This window comes from Lissotriton vulgaris, chromosome 5, assembly GCF_964263255.1.
Source record: "Lissotriton vulgaris chromosome 5, aLisVul1.2, whole genome shotgun sequence".
Taxonomy (NCBI): Eukaryota; Metazoa; Chordata; class Amphibia; order Caudata; family Salamandridae; genus Lissotriton; species Lissotriton vulgaris.
The window spans coordinates 1,528,313,696-1,528,340,610 of NC_141693.1; the positions used below are offsets into that span (position 1 = coordinate 1,528,313,696).

The 26,915-nt window shown below is 41.4% G+C and overlaps 1 protein-coding gene across 2 annotated transcripts in view; it reads left to right on the forward strand.

Annotated features, from left to right (window-relative positions):
- LOC147712933 (cytosolic phospholipase A2 gamma-like) overlaps positions 1-26,915 on the forward strand; it is a 735,829-nt gene that overhangs the window by 698,032 nt on the left and 10,882 nt on the right. For both annotated transcript variants that reach the window (XM_086923597.1, XM_086923598.1), the window contains exon 17: positions 24,236-24,401. In XM_086923597.1, the coding sequence (XP_086779723.1) occupies positions 24,236-24,401 (166 nt within the window). The remainder of the gene's footprint in view (positions 1-24,235; positions 24,402-26,915) is intronic.

Here is a 26,915-nt window from a genome sequence, read left to right on the forward strand (position 1 = left end):
GATTCTACATAGTGAGCACCGTCTATGGGGCGCGGTCGCGTACATCAACGTGACTATGCCCCTGCTAAATCACACGCATGCGACCAATAAGCTAAAGCTCACGCATTAGGCGGACGCAACAAAGGTGCGAAACCTCACGCATCCGGCGGACGCGACAAGGGTGTCAAATCTCACGCATCTGGTGGACAGCACATAAAATGAGTGGCTAAACATATACAAGAACAAAGGCTATTGGATAACCTCATAGCTAAAGCCCTCTTGCACATTTCTGCCACCAACGCCCTCCCAAAGCAAACTGGCGCATTTTCCCACATAAAGGCACCAGACATGGAGGAAGATAAGAATTCTGCTGAGTGGGGCGGGCCCTAGACCGCAAGCCACCCTAGCCCTGACAATTTCATTGTTCAACATTTTCACATAATTTGCAAAAATAGTACATTCTATGGTATCTTTACAAGCATTGAAGGAATCTTCATAGCTTTGAAAATCTCCAAGTAAGTACAATTCTGAACGCCACGGTTTGAACAGTTGCAAAAGTGCTAAATAGTAAAATTCCCTTTCATCAGCAGTGTCGCAACTCAGTTTCCTGTGATTAATTACATTTCCTTTCCTTTGTTTCACCACACATCCTTCGGAACCAATCACTGCATACTTTCCATCATTGATGTTTTCTTTAGTATTCCATTTAAAAGTGTCGTTTTTCAGCACTTCATAGGACATATGTTCTCAAGAAGATGACTTCTATTTGGATAATATATGTCCAACATATTTGTTTTCAAAATATCTGTACTTTCTGGATCTTTTTCTGCTAAATATTTGATTTTGTGTACAGATTTAAGTACTCAATTTCGTGTTGCAGCAAGACCTAGGCTCACCCAAATGATTATTCTAGATTTGGAGTATAGACTTGTAGATGATAACCGATCTGAGCATTCATATGCTCCGATTTCTCAATGGGATAACATCTTCAAACTGAAACTGTATAATTTCTTACTTATACTCTTCTCGTGAGAAATCTCTTCCCACATTTCTTTCAATTCCGTTTTTTATGATTTTGTAATGTAGGACGTTACATATCGAGCAACAGCAATGGAATTGTCTCCAACGTACTGAATATCCATGTTAGCATTCCACATTGACAGAATAAGCGGATTGTAATAATTTATGTATTTTGATTCTTCGCTTCTTTTCAAATTGTAGGTAATTTTTGGAGACTTTCTTGTGATGCTATGTTGCATAGCTGACGTAAAAGTGTTTACTCTTCCTTTGGATATTACAGAACGTGGAAATCCAAAACTACATTTGGTTTAAAACTTTTCCTTAGATTTGTACTTTCGTCGACAGTATTTTCCACATCGATGGCTTTTGAATCGTAACACTTGTTGTCTTAAGTTGTTTTCTTCTGTGCTTTTGGAATTAGCACATGTGGCATATTCTTCAATTAAAGACAAAACAGTATCATCCGAATCTGTTCCGAATTTGGGGGCATCCTTGATCCATATCAGCATATGTATATGAGGAGCACCTCTTGCTTGATACTCCTTTCTCCAAAAGAAATCCACAACTTCTCCAAGAAGAGTATTTTTTTTATTACAGATAAAAGACATCATAGCTTCAAATCTATGATTGAAATACCTGCATACATTAACAGGATCCAAGAGCACAATTCTCCTGGTGTCTTGCATTCAATAATTTTTATATTCGAATTTCAAGTAAATCATCCCAAGCGTATTCAGCACAGCTTAGGGTAAGGAACCAAGTAGGAGTTCCTAAGTTCCTTAGCATACATTTAAGTTCTCCATGACGAAGGTACCAATACTCATTAGTGCCACGCTGACATGCCATCAGATTAATCAGCTGAGATTCTAGATGATCATCTCTCTGGTGTACTTTATCCATATATTCCTTAGCAGAAACATTTTGACGATGTACTACTGTTTTCAATATGTGAGTGACTGTATATGAAAGCCCAAGCAAGTCACTCTCAAAGAAAAGATTAAATATATATGGGATACATTGTCGAAATCTTGGATCTTCTGCATACAATCTTGTTGTCCGATATTCAGATCCAGGAATCTGGATAGGTCATTCATCATATCGCCCTCCTTTTCCTGTTGGGAACAACTGCGGAAAACAATTAGCTTCCAAGCTTTCTTCTCATACACTCATGGGACTTCCCTTTGCTTTTTTCATTTGGAATAACCCAATAGTATTCCCTATCACTTCTTTTGTTCATAGATTTCTTCAGTTCTGGACATGTCCACTTTTTCAATTTGCCCACTTGACGTTTCAGTATCTTCTGCTAAAAGTATTTCTTCTTCTCCCATATACACATTTTTATAGTACTCATTGTTTTTATCAGATACAATGTTGCCTTTTGTACTTTCCTAACATCCACTAATTCTTGCCAGATTTTCTTACTCTTAGTAGGAACGCCATTAGCTAGAATAATTAGTGGTTCATTTTCTACATTCTCTACAAGAATAGTTTCAATATTTTTCTTTAAATTTAGAGGTAAATATGCAACTCATCCTTTTAATCTTCTCTGTAAATCTGAAGGAAGCAATTTACCTGTTTTAGGCTCTATACGAACAATAGCCTGAAATGGGTGCACACATCGAATGAGAATATACTCATAGGCATTTAAATCTATCAGTTCTGGAGGAATAGTTACCAACTCTAGATTATTATGGACAGCTCTAGTGGGCATTTTATTCTCATCTAATTTGTTATAACAATATTTACAAATACGCTGGTCAGAAACCAAATCAAAACAATTCTCTACCTACAAATAAGTTGCAAATTCCTTCCACATATCATTATTTTCTCTTTCACCTTTTAAATACAAATCATCGGTCCTAGTCTGATTTTTATAGTAAGTTCACCGACAACAAATACAAGAATATTTTGTCCTATCACCTTAAACTTTGTAATTTGTTCTTCAAAATTACTATGTTCCCCATTCTCTTCAACATTTTCTCCCATTAATGTATCAGTTTCTGCACACTCTTGTTCAGGATCAAAGTAACAAAACTCAATTTCATCACAAACCTTCTTCACATCTGATACTGGTCCACGTAAAAGAGCACTGTTCAACTCATTTAACATTAATGCTGGACTTTTTGTATAATACAATCTTCTGACTAATTTCCGCATTTGGGAATGATGTACAGCTAACATCCTGAAATGGTGAAAAACACTTTGACACACTTTTCTAGATAGACAAGCCAGAGAATGACCTTGCAAACCAGTATTTTTTCTCACTCTGCAAGAGTTTAGTCCTTGCAATATCTTAATCTTTTGTTTAACACTTTTTTACTATATTCTCGTAGGAAATTGAGTAAAATAGCAATAGATTCTTGTCTTACACTACAAATACTACTGCAATCCCAAGTGTACAGTGGGGCTTTAGGACGTCTGACTAGAACTTCATCAGCTAACACTTCTTCTGCATTTCTGGGAACCATTTTCTCTTTCTCAATTGGACAACCATTTCTAACCTCATAAGCTCGACCACTGGCATCAACTGCATGCAATAAATCATTGGTCTGAAAAGAACTCAATTCATTAAAGAAAGGCTCTGAACTTGAAGTGTGTTTCCATTCACCCAAAAAAATCACAAACATTAGTTGTTAATTAGTCTTTTCCTCTTACTTTTGGCCTTCATTAAATGGATTTGTTTATCTAGGGATCAAATTCTCTTTAAAACTAAAATGAATATTTTCCTTTTTACTTCAAAAGCCTTTTTGAACAATGTATTCAATATGCTTCTTTTTATAAAATAATGTTTTTTCTATATTTTTTCACATCTTTGAGCAAATTAGGAACCACTCTATTATAAAACTTTTTACGGATGTCTTTATACTGATTTTGCCTTCTTTTAGAATGTAAATTTTCTTTTTTTCGTTTCCTGTTATTCATATTCTTTTCTCTGGTTGAACCATTCTCAGTAGTTTTCACATTCTGCACACTGTTTCTAGGCTTTGAAAGTTTTTTAATGAATTCCTTTGTTGTCTTACCGGAAGTCTTTTTCCATTTTCGCCCACATGATGTTGGTCATCCAATACTTGTTGAATTTTCTTCAAAATGTTTTCCTTTAGCTGTTCTTTTCTCTTTCTTGATTTTTCAGGCATGATACCTATTTTAATGATGATAAACAATATCTGTAAAAAATAAACATAAATAAATGTATTTTAATAAATGTATAAATTATACTTTTCTACTACTATAAAAACACATTCTATATAAAAGCCATTTAACCACTTTCTTTTGTCATCACTAACTAATTGAAATTTAAATTCAAGGTGTATACATAACGGTATATGAATGCAAGGGGAGTAAAAGGGTGTTTGCAGCAATTTAGGGATATTGACTGGGGAATTGTAGGACTGAAACACAAGTGTGTAGGTGGTTAGAGCACTACATGCATAGTGCATAGGAGTTTGAAGCAGTCCATGTCCTAAGGCCTGGTTGCTGCATGAGTACATGGATACTGACTTGATGATTAGAGTACTACAAGGAGAGACATTGGGAGAATTAATAATTGGTTGTGTTTTACTGCATTTAATAGATTAGTACATTGTGCTGAAAGGGTCGCTACAGGAGTGCAAAGGGAGTAACAGGGTATTTGCAGCAGTGTATATATACTGACTGGGGAATTGTAAGCCTGAAACACAAGTGTGTATGTGGTTAGATGAGTATATGCATAGGAGTTTGTACCATTCCAAGTGCTAAGGCCCTGGATGACTACATGAGTACTTATGTACTGATTGAAAGATTACAGTACTGCAAGGAGAGACACAGGGTAAATGTATAAGTGGTTGTATTTTATCTGCAGTGAATGGATTATTACATGGTGCTGAAAGGGTCACTAAAAGAGCGCAAGAGGAGTAATAGAGTGTTTGCAGGAGTGTTTGGATACTGACTGGGGTATTGTACACCTGAAACACAAATGTGTAGGTTTTTAGAGAAATATATGCATAGTGCATAGGAGTTTGAAGCAGTCCATGTCCTAAGGCATGGCTTGCTGCACGAGTACATGGATACTGACTGAATGATTAGAGTAGTACAAGGAGAGACACTGGGTGAAGTTATACTTGTTTGAGTTTTACTTCAGTGATAGGATTAGTACATGGTGCTGAAAGGGTCTCTAGAGGAACGCAAGTGGAGTAACAGGGTGTTTGCAGCAGTGTATGGATACTGACTGGGGAATTGTGCACCTGAAACACAAGTGTGTAGGTGGTTAGAAGACTACATGCATAGTGCATAGGAGTTTGAAGCAGTCCATTTGCTAAGCCCTGGCTCACTGCATGAGCACTTGGATACTGACTGAATGATTAGAGTAGTACAAGGAGAGACACTGGGGGAAGTTACCAAATGCTTCTGTCACAATGGTTCCCAAATGAACATAGACTCACAGTGTGATTATAGACAAGCAGCACTATCTCTTAGACTTTACCAAAACACATTTATTACTCTAGAAGAGGTAAGGTGACTGCACACATTCCACATATTTTAGTACTGCACTTTAGTGTAGAAGCCTGACTCATTTTGCAAATACATACGCAAAAACTGGTTTCTAATCATACCAAAACTTGAGAACTGGATACGTTTTTAAGCAGTTATGTGTCTGCAAAGACATGAAGTACCCAAATGCTTCTGTCACAATGGTTCCCAAATCCACACAGACTCACAGTCTGATTCTAGACAAGCAACACTATCCCTTGGACTTTACCAAAACAGTTTTACTAGTCTGGAAGAGGTAAGGTGACTGCACACATTACACATATTTTAGTACTGCACTTTAGTGTGGATGCCGGACTCATTATGCAAATACATAAGCAATGACTGCTTTCTAAATCTACAAAAACTTGAAAACAGGATAGGTTTTTAATCAGGTATGTGTCTGCAAAAACATGAAGTACCCAAATGCTTCTGTCACAATGGTTCCCAAATGCACAGACTCACAGTCTGATTTTAGACAAGCAACACTATCTCTTGGACTTTACCAAAACACATGTACTACTCTGGAAGAGGTAAGGTGACTTCACACATTCCACATATTTTAGTACTGCACTTTAGTGTGGAAGCCGGACTCATTTTGCAAATACGTGAGCAATGGCTGGTTTCTAGTTCTACCAAAACTTGAGGACAGGATAGGTTTTTAAGAAGTTATTTGTCTGCAAAAACATGAAGTACCCAAATGTTTCTGTCACAATGGTTCCCAAATGCACACAGATTCACAGTGTGATTCTAGACAAGCAACACTATCCCTTGGACTTTACCAAAACACATTTACTATTCTGGAAGAGGTAAGGTGACTGCACACATTCCACATATTTCAGTACAGCACTTTAGTGTGGAAGCCTGACTCATTTTGGAAATACATAAGCAATTACTGCTTTCTAATTCTACCAAAACTTGAGAACAGGATAGGTTTTTAAGCAGTTATGAGTCTGCAAAAACATGAAGTACCCAAATGCTTCTCTCGCTCACGATGGTTGCCCAAATGCAGACAGACTCACAATGTGATTTTAGACAAAGCAAGACTACTCCCTGGACTTTAGAAGGGGAAACACTTTACTTTTATTAAAAACAAAGGCACCACAAACAAATGGATAACTCACCTTTCAAACTGATTTGTACATTAAGAAGGAGATCAGTCACACACCGGAATCTTGTACTGTATTGCTCTTAGCAAAACCAAAAAATGGCAAACTTTCCTTCTCATTCCGCACACATATACATGTAAATATCAAATCGCATTGCTTCCTACATTAATTCAAAAGCTAACAGACATTTCTGTTGGCTACCCATTTCAACCCTTTCCAATTGACATAACTTTGAACCCTCCCCCCAATCTGCTTACTGACTGTTACCATAGTAACATTTCATGGAACACTCAACTGAACTCACAGGTCCCAAGTGCAGCACACAATGATGCTAATCCAAACAGCAAGAGTGCTTGACTTTTCGAAATATCACCTAATCCTATGTAATGTTCCTTTCAAACTGTTTTTATTAACCAATAAAAAACATGCCTTTAAAAAACAGAAACACACACCCTATTTTCTAGAATGTTCTCAAACAGCCAATCATTTATTTTCTATTTTCAAAACTTCATCCTTTCCACCATTTTAAATCTTAGTTGTCAAACTGCCATTTCACATACAGACACCTTCTGCGTGCATCCAGACCTCCTTTCAAGATGCTTAGAGTGAGCCATTGACAAAGACCTAGCTTTGCCAAATGTAGACATTAAATGGATTGGACAAAGAGGATTAAAGTGGCACCAATTGATGCCATTGGTTGAACCCTCTTTGCATCTCCAACACCCTGAACTCATAATTGTGCACTGTGGTGGCAATGAACTAGGCACTTTGACTGGGGTAGGTCTGGAAATGCTTATGAAGGACATCTTTGGAGAATTGATGTCACTTTTTCCCCAAACTGCCTTTGTCTGTTCTAACATATGCCAAAGACAGAAATGGAACTGGTCGAATCAATTTTGTCCACAGATTGAAAAAGCTAGGAAACATGTCAATAAAGCTGTTTCTGATTTTCTCTGAGATTATATGATGGGTTCGATTTACCACACAAATCTGCGTTTCAATATGGTAGGCATCTGTAGGAGAGATGATGTACATTTTACAGATGAGGGTAACAGAGTCATCCTCATGAACTTTGCACTTTGCATAGGTACTTACTTACAGGTACCAAAATCTCTCAATTAGCACAACAGCTCTTTTTAGAGCCACCCAAGATCTAAACACATAAGCTTGATGTATATCTGAAAAATATTACTTTATTTTTGGCTTGGAGTTGCGCACCCAATGCGTTAGGAGTCGCGCACCCAACGTGTTAGGAGTTGTGCACCCAGCGCTTGCACACCAGGGGGCCACACTGAGCGCTGCGCTGGGTTCGCGACTCCAAATTTGACAGTTAAATAAAAAATTACCACCTACCACTAATTTTTTTTCTCCCCGGAGACCCCATCCCCCGGGGCTTATATACAACTTTGGGGTCCGTGGGGGGAGCCCCAAGGCCCCCACTGTCCCAGCCGGCTCCCCACATCCTTCAGGAGCCGGCATTTCTTTTCCACACTGGAAGCTGCTAACATGCAGCTCCATGTAGAAAAGCAATATGGTTTGCATGTTGAAATGCAAATCAAGTTTGCTATGACAGGGCGGGAGCCTCCTCTATCGCCCTGCCATAGCAAACAGAAGTGTCCCGGGACTGGGGGTGGCCCTGGGGGTGGCAGTTCCCAGGGCCCTCTATGGCCCTGGGGGGTTGTGATCCCCGGGGGGTTGTGGTCCCCGGGGCTTGGGAGGGTCTTTGAGACCCCCACCATTTTTTTTAAAGCCCCGAGGGGTAGCTTTCCCTGGGGCTGGGGGGGCCTTTAAGCTCCCCCACCCATGTATTTTGCTGGGGGGGTGGCCTTTGAGCCCCCCCACCCATTTATTTTGTAGCCCCTGGGGGCAGCGGTCCCCGGGGCTGGGGGGCCCTTCTGGGCCCCATCAAATTTAATATTTTACCCCCAGGATTTGGCCCTCCTGGGGGTTAAATAATAAAGAAAGGCAATGTTAGACTTTTAAGACTGCTGACGCACTTGGAAAACGGATTATTGATACTGAACCTATGGTTGGCATGGGGGACATTCTAAATGCAATGGGTCAAGTCAAAGGGGATGTACATAATCTACATAACTTAGTATGTCAATTGAATAGTGAACAACTAGAAGTAGAACTAGGAATCTGAGGATCATGAACTTCAACATGGCAATGGAATATGTTTATGTTCCACATCTGAACCTACATTACAGTAGACATGCAGGCGCACAGTAGTGATTTTTTATGAAAGTACTTACTGCTTATATGCATGAAATTACTAACTCAAATGTATCTTGTGTAGTTGCTGCTCCTTTTGGCTTGTCAACATATATAATCAAAGGAACTGCTTTACACTGTCCATTCTTACTACCTGTGGAGCATGATAACAAACTGAAATGCCTAAAATACATGCCAAGAGCTTGGTTCATGATGACTACCCATCTACTACTTGAACTGTAAATGTTCCAAATGATGACATAGTAGTGTAACAGAAAGGGTAGTTTTGTCTGAAGACACATAAAAAGGAAAACAAGGATGATTTGACTTTGTGTTATGTTCAGATATTACTGTAGTAGTTTATTTCCATCTACTATGTAGTGACCATATGGCACATGTTTAACCTAACTTACAATTGTGAGTTCTCTATACTAATGACGATTTAGTATTTGTCAAACCTGAAATAATACGATTAATATGGTAAGAAAGCTCTTTATCTTTGGCGATGGTTGGTTAGTTCTGATAGTATCTTTTAAAAATAAAAACTCTAGCTCTCTTTTATTTACAAGCTCAACATGTTCAATGTGGTATCGTGTTGGTGTTGCGCGCGTGTGTGTCTCGTGTTGTGTGCGTGTGTGTGTCTGTATGCGCGTGTGTGCATGTGCTCGTGTGGAATGCGTGGAATGTATGCAAGGGCGAATGCTGGGGTAGTCAGTTACTGGAAGGGAGGACGGAGGACGTACTATCGTGTTGCTGTATTGCCATTACTTAAATGTTAATAAAGATCAATTGAAGAACCTACATGCCTACGGAACCTTCTTACAATACATGGCGACGAGCGGGATTTGGCAGCAGCAGCAACATCGATTTTCTTAAAGGAAATTTTTTTTTTTCTACCTTTAAATTTCGGTGGACGAGTGAATATGATCGCTATCAATTACTAACCAACGGATTACTTCTAAGAGACTTTCAACTACAACAGTGAGTAACTTCTGGCTGAACTTTTGTGAAAGTGAAGAGTTTACCTTAAACCATCCACTGCAACGTATGATGCATCTTTTAAACTGAACGACTCGTGAAGAACAGTTGCGCGTGCAGTTGAACTCCTAGTCTTCCCGTAGCTGATCGTCATCGTCACGTGATAGTGTCATCACGTACTACGCACAACGTGTGGCCATTTTGGATGTATTTTCCTTGCATCAACGCGTCAACAGAGTAACATAGCGACGCGATCAAGACAACATCTGAGTAACGCGTTAGACAGTAACATAGCAACGCGATCAAAACAACATTTGAGCAACGCGTTCGACACTGCATTTTAACAACGCGTTCAGATGTCAGCTAAATAAACACATACACGGCGTTTATAAGCAAAATTAACGCTGGCCATCCAGTTGATTCTACGTTGTGGGTAATATTTTATCGTTTTTTTTTTTGCTACAACTACAAAATCGTATTTTTTCTTTTCTCTCATACTACTTAAACTTTGGTGAACTTTTTGTACAAGTGAAACTTCATATCAACCTGGACTTTGGTGAACTGTTTGCGCAAGTATCTGAAAAAAATTTTTTTGTCTTTTATTTTTGCAAGTGTTAAATTACATTTCCCTTATATTGTGGTTATAATGTCTTCAATTCATCCACCTCCATTTTTTCTGGCGGAATCTGGTGAACCTCCTATTGCATGGGATCTTTGGATTGATATGTTTGAGGCTTATGTTGAAGTGTTAAATGAAGAAGAACCTTCTCAAGATAGGAAGGTATCACTACTTAAACATAGATTAGGTGCTGTAGGGTTGAGGGAGTTTAAAAATCTACCAAAAATTGAAAATGCTGGTGATATGGGTGCTTATCAGTGTGCTGTCAAACAGATGCAGGAAAGATTTGGAAGGAAAATTAACGTAGTGATGGAAAGGTTTAAGTTTTATTCAAGGGCTCAAAAAAGTGATGAGTCAATTGATCAATTTGTTTCTGCCTTAAGGGGTCTAGCAGTCACCTGTGAATTTGAAACCATCACATATGATCAGGTTTTGCGGGACCAGATTCTTATGAAGACTAAATCTAAAAAAATCCAGGAGAAATTATGGTCGTCTGGCAGCACTTCATTGAAGAATGCAATTGAAGTTGCTAGAGGTGTGGAAATTTCTGACCAATGCATTCGTGAAGTCAGAAATGAAAAAAATGATAGTGATTCTGCATCTATCAATGCGGTGAATAAGGTTGACAGTTATAAACCCAAGACCGATAGTAAGACTGACAGTAAGATGACTAGTTATTCATCTTATTCTAATAAAAAGGGGAATGAAAAAACTTATGTAAAAACTGGTGAATCAAAAAAGTTTGCATGTTTTAGATGTGGATCTTCGACGCATCTAGCTAATTATAAGTGGTGTCCAGCTCTTGACAAAATTTGCACTAATTGTAAAAAAAAGGGACACTTTACTAGAGTTTGTCGAGATTTCAAAGCTAAAGTTAACTATTTACAAAGTGATGAACAAGACGATATTAATTGTGTTCATGCTAATAACCAAGATGATGCTTTCTATGTTGTACGTGATGTATGTAGCATACAGGATGAATCTTTTAAAGAGACAAGTAAGGTAAAAAAATTACCGTCATGTCTGGTCACCATTGATGGGTTGGAGGTAAAGGTCATGGTAGACTGTTGTGCATGGTACACCATTATGGGCATGGATTTGTTTAAATCTCTTTGGCCTACTAGACCATTATTAGGTCCTGATGTACGACCTGGTAGTTACACTGGGCATAAAATACCTTTAGAAGGGTTCATAATTGCTGAAATAACCTTTGGTGGTAATTCGTGCCAGGGTAAAATTTATGTGGCCGACAAAGGTGCAACTATTTTGGGGTGGCCACACATTTTTGATTTGGGCATGAAAATTGACCCCAGACGGGAATGTCCTGTTTATTCTATTCAAGATGAATGCATTCAGAATAACACTTATTCAAACTTACAAGAAAAATTTCCTGATGTGTTTTCGAATGGGATTGGCAAAATGGTTGGGTTCAAACATAAAATAATATTAAGAGAGGGCGCATGTCCTATTCGACAAAAACTTAGGAATGTTCCCATCAGTTATAGGGAAAAATTAGGTGAGATACTTAAGAAACTATGTAGCGATGGCATCGTTGAACCTGTGGAAAGTTCAGATTGGGTTTCGCCAGTCGTGATTTCGCTTAAATCCAATGGCGATTTACGACTGTGTGTAGACCTAAGATGTTTAAATGAAGCTATTTGGGTGGACACATTCCCTCTTCCTAATTTGCAGGAGCTTACATCATCTGTTGGTGGCTCATCTTGGTTTTCCAAGATTGACTTAACCAGCGCGTACCATCAAATTGTATTAGATGATGATTCTAGACATTGCACTGCCTTCATAACTACAGAAGGAATGTTCAGATACAAACGAATGCCATTTGGTCTCGCCAGTGCATCGGCTGTTTTCCAAAGGGAAATGTGCAGAGTTTTACAAGGCATTGAAAATGCCAAGGTCTTTCAAGATGACATTTTAATATATGGGAAAGACAAAGAATGTCACGATAAAAGTTTGTTTGAGGTTTTAGATGCATTGAGAAGGAGTGGTTTGACCATAAAAGATGAGAAATGTGTTTTTGGAAAATCTGAAGTTGAATATTTAGGACATGTGATATCTAAAGATGGGATCCGACCTAAAATCAGTCATGTTGATGCTATCTTAGCTGTTCCGGAGCCCAATAGCAAAGAGAAATTGATGTCATTTCTTGGACTCACTGAGTTTTATTCACGTTTTATTGAAAACTATGCCTCAAAAGTTGAACCTTTGAGATTGTTATTAAAAAGAGGTGCAGTGTTTACATGGGGTGAGCAACAAAAGACATGTTTTGAGGAAGTGAAGAAGGAGATAGTTACCACTCCTTGTCTGAAACCTTTTGTGCCAACGGCTGAATGTGTATTGTCTGTGGATGCATCTGGTTATGGAATTGGTGCTGTATTTTCCCAGCGAGTTAAATCTGAAAAATGGGTAGTGGCATATGCTTCACGCACCTTGACCCAAGCGGAGCGAAACTATTCCGTGATTGAGAAAGAATTATTGGCGGCTTCATGGGCAGCTGAAAGATTTCGAATGTATGTCTGGGGGAGGAAATTTAGAATTTGTACGGATCACAAACCATTGGTGAATATTTTAAGACCTGAGGGAGGAAAAAACTTAACTCCAAGGTTAGCTCGATTAGCTTCAAAGTTGCAGATGTTTAATTTTAGCATAGAGTATATCCCGGGTAAAGATAATGTAGTTGCTGATGGACTATCCAGATTACCCAATGCGGATTCTAAGGAGGTTATAACCAATACTGATTGTGAAGTAGCATTCACCACTAAGGATGTATTTCTTGTTGGGATGCAGGATGCCATTAGCGGTATCTCGGAAACATCATGGATGAATGAGATGGAGAAAGACGTGGTCCTGAAGGAGATTAAACGTTTTATCGTTGAGGGTTGGCCAAGGGAGTCCAGTTTACGTGGTGAATGTGTTGCATTTTCCAAAATTAAAGATGAATTGTGTATAGTCAATGATATTATCCTAAGAGGCGACAGGATTGTTCCCCCTGTGGGCTTAAGGAAAGTTATTGCTGAGAGAAGCCACTTAGGACATGGTGGTATGTCTAGTTCGAAGAGAAGGGTCAAGGAGTGGTTTTGGTGGCCAGGGTTAGATTCTATGGTGGACCGACTAGTAAGAGATTGCAAGGTTTGTTGTACTAGCGATAAAGTAGTTAAACCATTACATGTACCATTAACCATGGTTGAATTACCTGAGTATCCGTGGCAAAAAGTAGCTATTGATTTTATGGGGCCATTTTCTGCTTTATCATCTATGGAATGTTATGCCATTGTACTAGTGGATTATTATTCTAAATGGCCCGAGGTAAGGATGGTAAGTGGGATGTCATCGGATGTGGTTATTGAGTTTTTAGAGGACGTATTTTCTAGAGAGGGCGTTCCTGAAATATTAGTTTCTGACAATGGTCCCCAATTTGTGTCACAGAAGATGGAAGAATTTTTACATGTGATGGGTATCAAACATGTTAGATCTTCATTATATCACCCAGAAGGCAACGGCCAAGTTGAACGCTTCAACAGAGTGGTCAAAGAAGCAATTGAGTTGGCTTTAAGTGCAGGGTTGCCTTGGAGGAAAGCCTTGCAAGAAAGACTGACTGCTTATCGTGTTACCCCCCATTCAGCTACAGGGAGAACGCCCTTCGAGATCTTGAGGGGCAGGAAACCCTTCTCTGGGTTGGTGCCTTGGTGGTTGAGGAAAAGGAATGATAAAATGCAATGCGACACTGGAAATATTGATAAAGAAATTAGAACCGAGGTTAGGAAATATCAAGATCGCAACCAGCGGCATCATGGTAGTAAACCAGCTTGGCCTTTAGTTAGGATTGGTCAGTTGGTCAGGGTGAAGAACCCTAGGAAAGTGTTGAAGGGTGAAAGTGTATGGTCCAAACCTTTAAAAGTCATTAAGGTTTTTGGTAGTGCTGTTGAATTAGAAGATGGTAAAAGATGGAATTTTCGTCAATTGAGTTTTTGTAATGAGAGGGGTGGTGTGGCTGGTGCACATCATGATCGTGGATCTTGTAGTGGCTATTTTCTGGGTGATGATTTTGGTTTTGCAAAAGATTTGGAGTTATCTGGTGATGCAAGCAGTGGTAGTACTGGTAGTTGTAGTACTGATTGTGATCCTGGAGATGGTGTTGGGGACGTTGGTGATGTTAGGCCTGCTTCCTCTCATTCCGGCGTTGATGATGGGTGTCTCCGACGTAGTGATAGAGTAAGGAAGTTGCCTGCCCGGTTTTCTGATTATAGATTAGGTTGATTCTGTGTGGGTGCTTAGATTCTCTGAGGAGGAGGGTGTGTGGTATCGTGTTGGTGTTGCGCGCGTGTGTGTCTCGTGTTGTGTGCGTGTGTGTGTCTGTATGCGCGTGTGTGCATGTGCTCGTGTGGAATGCGTGGAATGTATGCAAGGGCGAATGCTGGGGTAGTCAGTTACTGTAAGGGAGGACGGAGGACGTACTATCGTGTTGCTGTATTGCCATTACTTAAATGTTAATAAAGATCAATTGAAGAACCTACATGCCTACGGAACCTTCTTACAATATTCAACCTATCAATAGTCTCAACCAAAAAACAGGACAACTAAGCCCAAAAAAAACCCAAGGCCATTGGGGAGGACAGTTGTGAGTCAGGACACGCCGCAATGGATAGTCAATTTTCTTTCTCCTGCAACAATAACAGAATGGCAGATGAGACAGTATGTTGATGTACTGCCAAATTACTCTATAATTTCCAGACTCTGCCTCAAAATATAGATTGGCACCATGGTACTAGGAGCAGGTACTAGTGAAGAAACAGATGCACCGGTTGTTGGTGGAGGTGCTTATGAAGCTGAATAATTACAAAGTGTTACTGAGGGACAGATGCAGCTGGTGGTGGCAGAGGTGTTAACAAAGCAGAAAAAGTCAAAGGTTGCACAGTAACCAAAGAAGTAGTCACTGCTGATGTTCCTGCTTTGCCTTCTTCTATCCCTCCTGATGCCTTCTTTCCACATTCATCAACTTGGCAGAGTGAAATGCCTGCATGTGTTTTCTCCTGTGTTACTGAACGAGTTTAAATTCCTGTTGTGTGCACCAGCAGGGCACAATGGTATTACAGTAGCAACCCCTTCTGTAATACTTATAGTGCTGGTGCACATGTAGCACAAGCGCTATCATGATAGGGCATTCCCTGATTTGCATGGGGGTGTAGCCCCATGCAAATGAGGGAATCACTTTGGCCCTGTGCTCGCACCATATAATGGATGCTGAAACAGAGGCAAAGATGCACATGCGATATGCACTGAAAGTGCGCCACAAAAACGTGGCTCACTTTCAGTACTCCTACTATGGCAGCCCTCTGGAGGGTAGAAAGGGAAGTCCCGTGGACACCTAAAACATCCACCTGTAGGTTGGTGAAGTCAGTCGCTACACCCACCTTCAAGTGTATCTCTCTCCCTTCTTAGAAATAAATGCGACATGCCATCTGCACTGTGAAACACAGAGTAAACTTGTAGCAGCCACTCTGTATTTCATTTGAATGCACTGCCTTCAGGGTAGCACATGTTAACAATTGCTCTGGCGCATTGCTTTCTTGATAATACACCACACTTTCCCAGGTTGAGCCCAGCTGTGGTGCAAAAAGAGAAAGTGTGCCATTTATTTAATACAGCCCCAGGGGAGTAGATCAGTCAGTAATTTTAGGATTGTGTCAGTCTGAGATTTCACAATACAGAAATGAGGTATACCTAACTGAAAAGGGAAAGCTAGTGCCACTGGATGGTGGTAATGAATAGGGTAAGGTGCATTATGTGTGTGGTCAGTCATTGTAGGGCCTGAATTTGATAGTATGGACTATGTTGTCCACTCTATTCCATTTACCTCTCATGTCAATGTAGGGCAGAGAGGCCCAGAAGTCAGGCTAGCACAAGGACACACCTAACACCAGCAGGCTTAGGGAGGGCAGTGAGGACAGGCCATTTAGTAGCCCTGACCAAGAAGCAGTCCACTCTTGGAAGAAGAGAGGAATCAGGTAAATCAGGCTAAGTGAATGATGTCAAAGAGTAGAACATTTGCAGATACCTAGCAGTGTCTAATAATATAAAGAAACTAAAACTATCATCTCCAGGAAAGATTGAAACTACTGGACCATAAAACTCTTGTACACGTTGGTGAGATACTTAGCATGGAGCTAGTGCTCCCTAATTCTTTCTCACTTTTAGTGGAAAAATATAGACACAGCATTACCAATTTAAAGATTTTACGATTGTGTGTGGATTTGTGTGCTTAAGGACACTGCAATTTTTCCATCCACTGGGGTGTACAACTTTCTACTGCACAGCATCAAGTGGTTTTGAACTTCTGACCTCAATAGTGTTGCTTTGATTCCATTCTAAGTATGTCATTTAATGGGTTTCATCTAATGTTTTCACAATGTAAATGTTGATTAATGATAGGATAGCACTTGTCAGAATAACTGAATGGTAGCACCACAGGAAGAGCAAATACTTAGATAAGTGTATGATTTTGGACTGTTTTGTGCATATGATGATGACATAAATTATGTCTAATGTGTACTATGTTTGAAGGATAATATGTGGCTGTAACTGGATTCACTGTGGATCTAGCAAACATTGAAACATCTGAATGGTTGGTAGCTTATTTATTGCCTCAGGTGTTATCTGCTCTGCCACTGGCATGTGACAGGACACCACAATGTGATCACTTGATGGTAGACAATGATTGAAAGAGTAGATGAAACCAACCCGAGAATGTGAATGGGGGACACCAATTACAAGTCAACATCCCCAACACCACCCAATGCACAGCAGATGATGAGGGCCCATTAGCTAGATACAAAAAGGAAGGGACTTGTTTGGTCAAAGGTTACAAGTAACAAACGCAATTGCCCATTAAGCTATCTTAATTAGACAAGACATGTAATATCTAACCAGTGTAGAGCTCTGCTGCAGGTACATTTAACATCTAAGATCTTTTAAGGTTACTGCAACTGTGACCATTAGTTGGCCAGTATTTATATGGCAAGGAAATCATGCCTATCTGTGAGCTGTGAGCTGATTCTTGCATCCAGACATATAACAGAACAACAGACAAACACTTAAAAACAAGCCAGACATATTGGCATTGCCATTGCTTGTTTAATATCGAAAATATAAAATACTCACTCAATAAACTTCTATAATTCTCATTCACATATTTTTCATACAAGGAACTGATGGCAGGATACCTAAGGTAAGTTTGTCCCTGTGGAGCTTTAGAGAATTCTCCTTGAAACGTTTCAAAGTCTCAATGCAGAATTGAACTTAGTTATTTTTGGGGACTTACTGAGTATCCTTGCGATGAACAAAAGTGAAATTCAAGTGAAATTCAATTGGACGCTGCAGGTTCAATACTTTTTCCATTGGTTCATGCTGACGCTCTGGAGGAATGTGTCAAAACTTTCTTCTGGTGCCCAAACAACCACATGAGTATAATCTTAAGGCTCCTTGGACCTCAGTGGAGGGCATGTATCCACTCTCAGCGTGCCAAGAAAGGGTCAACAGCGAAGGCCAGTCTATGTCGATTGCCACTGGTCAGCTGTTTATTTCCAATAAAATACCTCTTTCACCTTGTTCCGTTCCTGCAGCTACACATGAGATCAGCCAACCAACTCTTGGAGTCCATCTCTTTGGCCGCCGTACAAGACAAGGCTGCACAGTCCTTCAGGGCTCCTCTCAGTTCATAGACAGTCACTCTAATACTCTTCTGATCTTCCCCGGGTCCAGCTATTTTTCAGATCAAGGACTGGTGGGAATCCAACTTTGTAGGGTTCAACAGCCCTAATACACATGCAGTCCTCAATAGAGTACGTTTTCCCATGCGCAAAATGCAATGTTCCAGGGCAATGTCAAGAGGACTGAAGTCTTCACCAGACTAAACTTTGGCTCTGAAAGCTGGGGTGTGTTTGGAAGGAAAGTATGTAAAATGGAGTTTGAAGTAGGTCTTGAACAAACATAAAAGAGACAGAGGACTGGTAGGACAACTGGATGGTCCTTCAGCAACCAGACAGCATAAACACACAACTTGTGTTCTGGTCCTGTTTGATCCCTTTCAAGTGGGGAGGAGTTTAAAACTGTTACATCTTGTATGCATAGTGAGGGGTCTATTTATGAGCCAGTTTGTGTTGCTCTTGCACCATGCGGAGTAGTGCAAGAGTGAAGCAAACCTTACAAGTGATTTAAGAATCTGCACAAGGCCACTTTGCAAAGCCCTGAGTGGTTCCATAAGTCTGGACTAAGGCAGCACAGCACAAATCCCTGTTCCATGGGCTTTCATGGTTTTTCCCACACAACTTCCATGGTTTTTGACGCATTCCCAGATTTACCAGAACTGGTTAACCTGGGAATGCACCAAAAAGATTTGCCTCCCAGGAGAGATGTAATGGGGAGAAATCTCTTTATTTCTCCTCATAACGTCTTCTTCTTGTATGTGTGCTCCTTCCTTCACAAAAAATTGTGATGTAACGTAGGCACATTTGCAAGGGTGCTTTCATTGGCGTTAGCCTTCCAAAAGGGAACCAGTGCAGGGGAAAAGGCAGGAATGCACAATATTACTTTAAATACAACACATTCCTATCATTTCCCTGCCATACAGTGCAGCACAGCAAGGTGGCTTGCTGCAGTGCACTGTGTGACATTCTCATAAATAGGCCCCTGTGGGTGATACATGGCTTGCATGATAGTTTGAAAAGATACATTTTGAGACGGAGCTCAAAAACTTCAGATGTTTTATTCGAGGGGGAGACATTGGGGCAGGTCCAAGCCAAGATGACAGCAGATCTGTGGGCTCCTGAGCAGCTTCTACTTTCACCTTCATCTGTAATTATTGAAGGCCTTTGTGGGCGCCACTGTCCTTGAAAAGTGATCTTATGGTGGTGTGCCCGATGGATGTTGGTATTGGAAGGGGAATGCATTTTCAAATAATTGATGATGGCTTGGACCCTCTTTAGACATAATATCACTGATGCGCACAAATCCTATTTCAGGCACACTTGAGGAGTACTTCATTTTCCGTAGGCTGTAGAAGAAGACCTCCGGATATTTTTTTTGCAATGGGGTTCACTATAAACAGACCAGGTGTTTACCTGTGATCATCACTGGGGATCCCTAAGGTGGTAGGTTTCTACTGCTTCAGGTTGTCAAAAGATAGTCCCTATATCCTAAAGCGAGAAAGACATGGGTTCCATGACTCCTTTATATATATTCATCCTAAGAATGCCCTGGGCCAACAAGAAAAGTCTGAAAAAGGATACTTTCTTCATCTCAAATGAGTTGTCCTCTAGAGTTGAGCAAAAAGACTTTGATGGTAAGCCTCTGAATGATGTGCAATTTTCTGTGGTTGTGCAGAATCTGTTCCTTTCCATCAACACATTGCATGCAGATTTGGGGAATAAAATATTTTCTGTGATAAATGCAGTGAGTGGTGTGCAAGAAATGCTGGATGCCCAGACGGGCAGAGGCCTAGCAAAGGAGGGTGTGCTGGACACAGTAGAGGTCAAGGGAAAGCCTTTGAGGGCCCCTCAGTTGGGATTGTCAGAGAAGTGAAAGAGTTATGATGTTTTAGGGGAGACAGAGTAGAAGTCATGGTGATGATAGAACTCCATGATACATACGTAAAATAAACTTTAACAAGGGGTCCAAGGGGAATTGAAATTAACGACCCTCTAGTATCCTATCCCCCAATCCAACTGCATTAATAACAAACATGGATACTAGTGGTCTGATAGCATGAGGCTAAAGGTGAAACCACAGTGGCGTACACTATGTCTAGTGTGTGTCTGTAATATGTAAATAATGGAGAAAAGAACCCATCAGCCCACCCAATGGCGAAGCATCATCATCTGGGATTTTGTAGAAAACTGGTATCTGTTTTAGATATCTCACTAGTTGTTAGTGTGAGATATTCTAATTTCGATCCACCAGTGATGTGTAGCAGCCAAAACGGAGATGTGGTGGTGCTGAAAAGATAAGTTGCAGTGTTGAAAATGTGAAAAAGCAAAAAGGTGAAGCTAAAGTTAACTATTATGATGCCAAAGAGCAAGTTTATTATGGGGTCATCATAATGTCAAGATTAAAAATAGTGTTAGATAGTATGAATAAATGGTAACTATCTTGTGATGGTTAAGGAGGTCGACATGTTTCAGCCACTTGTGGACGGTGAATGAATGAATGAATGAAATGTGATTTATAACCGCGCAACTTAGCCCAATGGGCGTCAAGGCGCCCAGCTCAATATCTAGCTGAGTCCAACAAGGTGACGGGAACTTACTGGTAGGCTTTAATGAAACACCAAGTTTTGAGGGCTTTCCTAAAGAGATCCAATGAGGGCTGGGATTTGATCTCCAACGGAAGTGTGTTCCATAATTGGGGTGCCAAGATGGAGAATGCCCTACTCCCCCATCTGACCTTCCTAAAACGGGGGACTACCAGTTGATTCAGCTCTAGAGAACGAAGACATCTGCTAGGCACATAACGGGTAAGCAAAGACCCAAGAGCATCTGAAGGGCCTGCCATGAGGGCACTGTAAGTGAGGCAAAGGAGTTTAAAAGAAACCCTAGAAGGAATAGGGAGCCAATGAAGGCTCTTCCTTGCCATAGTAGCAGATGAGAGCCATGGAAGGGCCAACACAAATCGCGCAGCAGCGTTTTGCACTACCTGCAAGCGCTGCAGAAGGCACTTGTTGGCCCCAGCATAGAGTGAATTACAATAGTCAAGCCTGGAGCCCACAAGAGCAATCACGATCTGCTTGCGTGCCTGGCGAGAAAGGTAATGAAGAATTCTCCTAATGGTCCTAATAACTCCATAACAGGTGGCAACTGTCCTATTTATCTGAAGCTCCATAGAGAGCGAGGTGTCAAAGATGATGCCGAGATTCCTGGCAGATTGGTCAGGAGTGGGGCAGGTGCCAAGAGATGAGGGCCACCACTCACCCGACCACACGTCCTGGTCCTTGCCAAAGACCAGGACCTCTGTTTTGTCGCCGTTCAACTTTAGGGAGTTAAGGATCATCCACTCTGCAACAAGCTGCATGCAAGACCTAAAGTTGGACGCGGATGTACTCGCAGAGTGGGCCAGGGACACCATAATCTGAGTGTCGTCGGCATACAACACCACCTCCATCCCCTGTGATCTTACTAATCTTGCGAGGGGGGCCACGTAGATATTAAACAGGGTCGGGCTCAAGGCCGACCCCTGTGGCACCCCACATTGCAACGATTTAGCAGGGGAGAGGAAATGTCCGAGCATCACTCGTTGTTCTCTCTGATGTAGAAAAGAGTTCAGGAGACTCAGAGCCGACCCTGTTACCCCTGCCTCCCTCAACCGAGATGTCAAAGTAGAGGGGGACAGGGTGTCAAACGCCGCCGTGAGGTCCAATAGCACTAACACGGTAGTTTGGCCAAGATCTACTTTTCGGCGAATGTTATCTACCACCTTGGTAAGAGCAGACTCAGTGCTGTGTATTTTCCTAAAGCCATGTTGGGAGCCATCCAAGAACCCAGAGGAATCCAGAAAGATGGATAATTGAGAGTTCAAGTGAGCTTCCAACATCTTTGCTGGAGCCGGCAAAAGGGAAATTGGTCTAAAATTCTTAAGAAGACCAGGGTCCAAAGAGGGCTTTTTAAGGAGAGGCTTCACTATGGCCTTCTTCCATATTGTAGGAAAGGGGCCCTGTTCCATAGCCCCATTCATTATTTCCAACAGAGGGGGTAAGATGGTATCCCTACATTCCTTAGACATACTGTAGGTAGTCCAATGGCTTTCTTCAGGACCAGTTTTGTAACACTACTGCAAACATAAGTGAGAAAAAGGTAAAAAAACAGAGGTACATCCTACCATATGTGAAGTTCCAATCTCTGGATCCCAGATGATGATGCTCCGCCATTGGGTGGGCTGATGGGTTCGTTTCGCCATTATTTACATATTACAGACACACACTAGACATAGTGTATGCCACTGTGGTTTCACCTTTAGCCTCATGCTATCAGACCACCAGTATCCATGTTTGTTATTAAGAACTCCATGATAACCCGGAACCACATGCTTCAAGTCCAGTCAGAGATAATAATATATGTATTGCAGACCAAGGTGGATGGTGTAATGGATGAATTTTGGGACTTCGGACACTAAAAAGGGGTGATTAACTTATTGGTTGCATTGTAGTCCTGTTGTCTTTCCAGGGTTGTTTCAAAAACTCAATGGAGTTGTCCCATGGGTGGCTCTACCGGGAGGGTAGATTAGAGATTAATATGTGTACTGGTGTGATCATACTCCTGTTTTCTCATGTCTGTTTTAGGTATAACTAGTTAATATGGAGATCTTGTTAACAGGGTTATTCTATCCAAAAAAGGTGGTGTTTCAGCTAGTATTAACTATCTTAACGCTTGACTGCCTGTCCAGATGGGTTTTATGTTATGTTGTTTGAAACTGTGTCTACCTAATAAATGCTGTTAATCATAAAAGCATTCAGGGCTGGAGTGTGCGTCAGTCAGTGTGAATATTTAGTCAGTTCAAATGGAGGCTGAAGTTGGGTTGGAGTCAGTGGGAGCAAGATAGCATGGATAGGATGCTGGGAAGTTTGAGATCTACAAGCATGTAAAGTAGTTTGAGCTAGCTCATACCATTGGCTTTCAAGTTAATGGGGTACATGAGTAATGCAGGTACTTTATGGTAGAGTTCACAAGACTGGTCAAAGTCCTGGAGACATGCACCTACTGGACAAAAAAAGATGGCTGAGAACTATGATGTTGAGGGTGAACCTGTTCAGTGCCTAAATGAGATGGGACAAAATTCAATCGACTATGATTGGAAAGTGAATCCAACAAGTCCATTACAATGACAAACTTCTACATTTTAAAGAGAGTAAAAGAATGTTAGAAAGGAAATGAGGCCTACTGGCTTAGATGGGGCTAAATGGGTGAGAAACAAGTAATAGAATGGTTAATGTTAATAGGCAAAATGAAAGTGACATCCAATAATTTGATGTGGTGTGAAGGGTGAGGGAAGGGAATATATTTCTGGCTGGAAATAAAACCGTAGTAAATCTGGACAGACCTGAGTGGTTAATAATGTAGTCTGAGGAGGATTGGCCCTTGCAAAGCTATAGTCTAGGCTACACTATGGCTAAGGGCATCATTTTGAGTCTGGCAGTCCATGGACTGCCTGACTCATGGTGGTGGTCTCTTGACTATCCTAATAGGACAAGTGCAGTCGGGCCACCCTATGACACCACATCTGCCACAATTGCCAGTTAACTGCTGTTCCCTGGAAGTTGAGCAGCGGTCCTGAAGCCGGAATATGCTTGGCGATTGTCATGAAAAGAGTGGCAGTGAGGAAACAAAGGGGGGCCTACATGCCTCCCGCCATGTGGATACACACCGGGGGGGTACAATATGTGCCTCCCTGTATGGTTGTACGCCAGTACCTGCATGGCATAGACTGCAGCAGTCCATGCCGTGCAAGTACTGATTTTGATGTTCCCATTGTGATGTCTGTTTCATAGGCATCGCATTGGGAATGCCAAAAAAGCCTGTCAGACAGGAGAAAATTCCTGATCTGGGGGGCAGTTCTTATATTGATTGGCGGTGCAGGAGCAGGGGGTACTACTCCCGCACCGTCTAACTCATAATAAGACCCTAAGTTCTATGATAAGGATCCTGCCATCAATGGTAACAGTCCCCTAACCTGAAAAATATCTATATGTTTCTCACGTTTTCCCACTGAAACTTCTTGCAGTCATTAACATTTCTCATGTTTTCCTATTTAGACACTCAAACTAACTGCTGAATACTGCAAAGTGCACAATATTCCATTCCCAGATATCCATGTGCACAAGGATGAAGAAGAGGCTCCCTCAGGATTCTACATCTTCAAAGGTCCCAAAGTGCCTACAGTGGTACACATCCCACTTTTCAACACAGAGAATTGTGCAGGTCAGCAGACATTAATGCATGAGAAATTAGTTTACATTCTTTTTTTGTGCATCTCTGTTTTATTCATTGGCATATAAAAAGTGTTTTTAGTTGAAGTGGAAGTACAAAAACAAAAATTATGTGGTATCACCTTTATTCACTTTACCAGTATTAATTACACCGGCGTTTCTACCTCAATCCACTTCTCTTTTTTATGTGTGGTTTCACCTGTACATTTCATACAAACAGGTCATTAGCTACCGAACTTCAGGCTAAGTATTCCAAATTTGTGGATAATATTGATCTCTGCTCAATACCTAAACATCGCACTATTATCCTAACTTGTGATGGACCTAAGAGCAGACTTGCAGCAGAGCACATATAAACTCATGCACACACATTGTAGAATACATGCCCTTTAATATAAATAATATCAAAATTCAACATCAGATCCAGTCAGACAATGCATCGCCGTGTACAGTTATTAATTATTTATTATTTTTACAAAAATGGACTATCAACTCCCATGTGCCCAATGTGTCATGGATACTTACTGGAAAGGTGGGTAGCACAAGTGTGCTTTGCAGAGCTTGGTGTTCTAGATTCAGTTTGTCCTTCAGAAAGAGTTACCCGCCATCGAATGGGTCTCATAGATGACAATGCCTTGAAGAAATGAGTCTTGAAGCCAACAAGGAAGTCAGAATGCTGGCCTTAGTTCTGTTGAATTTGTAGACCTGGCACCATTGGTATGGGTATCCCTTCCATTTTTTGCTGTTGCCTCCTGTATTTTTCCTATGTGTTTTGCTGGTCTAGATGCTTTAGGCTCTTTGCCACTTTGCAAGTACTCTCTTTTGTAAATTGTTGTATTGGAGTAGTGACTCCATGATTGGCTTATTTGATTTACTTGTCAGACCCTAGTACCGTGCACCATGTGTGCCCAGGACCTGTACATCAAATGCTGCTAGAGGGCTTGCAGCACTGATTGTGCCACCCACAGAAGCAGCTTGCAAAATGTGCCTCAGGTCTGCCATTTCAGAGCCTGTGTGCAGCCTGGGGCTGCCATGCCGACTTGGCAAGTGCACCCAATTGCCAGTCCCTAAACCTTCCCTTTTCTACATATTAGTCACCCCAAAGGTAGATCCAAGGTACCCCCATGGGCAGGATGCATTATATGTAAAAGGAAGGGAAAAAGGTAGAAATTCGAGTTTAGTATGCCTGAACTCAGAATGTAAAAATACATCTATCATTGAAGGTGGTTTTAACATTCTGTGTTTGAAAATGCCACTTTTAGAAAGTAGGTATTTTCTTGTCTAACCATCCAGTCTGCCTCTGCTAGGTTTGTGCATTTCATGTCTGGTTTGTGAGTGACAGGGGCTGGGGTGACTCCAGGAGCCTGGGAGAGTCAGCACTAGGCTGAATATACCTCTCTGCATTTGGAGTGGTGGGAGGAGTAGCACCGGGGCCTGAATAAGGCTGTGCCTGCCTTCCACAATGCTGGCTCCACCTCCTCTGGTGTGTCTGATGACCCTGGCCCACTCTGACTTAGGAAGAAGTTGTGCACTGGCAGAGTGCACCCAGAACTGGTTTAGCCTAGGTACAGACACTCTCTGCCTTCAGAGACAAAGGATTTTTGTGTAGAAAAAAGGGGGACCCAGACCCGAGAACTTTAAATCACTTCTGGGAATCAACACAAACCTTTGCCAAGGAAACGAACTAAGGAAGCTGAAGGAGGAGACTGCCCCTGTGCTGTGCTGTTGGGGTTGGTCTGCAGTGGTTACTTTATTGCCAAGGAAAGGAGAAAAGGAACTTTGTGTGTACTTTTGCAATCTTGAAGAAGAATCTCTAAGGGCTTGAAGCTGAGCTTGCCTCCTGTTCTGAAGTCTCAGGGACACAAAGACTCCACCACCAAATCCCTCTGACTTTACTTTCTGGGAATTCCACTTGCAGAGAGGTGCCTACAGTTGTTTGGGCCCTCTGAGAATACTGTGTGTCACTGGGAACTGGAAGCGTGGCTCAACGAGGAGAAGCATGTTGCCGCCGCAGGAATTCCCATCGAAGAAGCTTGTCACCCCCTCAGCTGTTCACCATCGCACCACCGATGAAGCGTGTGGCATCACCAGAGAAGCGTGTCGCTGCCTCAGAGGTCACAGTCGCACCACCGGAGAAGCGTGTCGCAGGGCCTGTCGCAGCTCAGAAGTTACCGAGTTTGCCGCACAGCCGTCGGGCATGCATGCATCGCATCCAACATTGTTGCATCGCATCAAGTATGCCATTCTGTAACATCGCACCGGATCATTGCATCGTATCGAGGCGCCATCTTGTTGCATCGTCACTGGGCCGCAGTTAGAATCGACGCATCAACTCCCCACACAGTAACGAAGCGAGCCTCAACTCCCCTGTGCAGCAGTAAAGAACCAACTCATCCACTCCCCTGAGTGTAAGGAACGGCGCATCAACTTCCCTGCGACCCTTTTGCTTATTTGCGTGACTCATCTAAGGTACCTTGAGAGTAAAGTGTTGCATTTACCATCTACA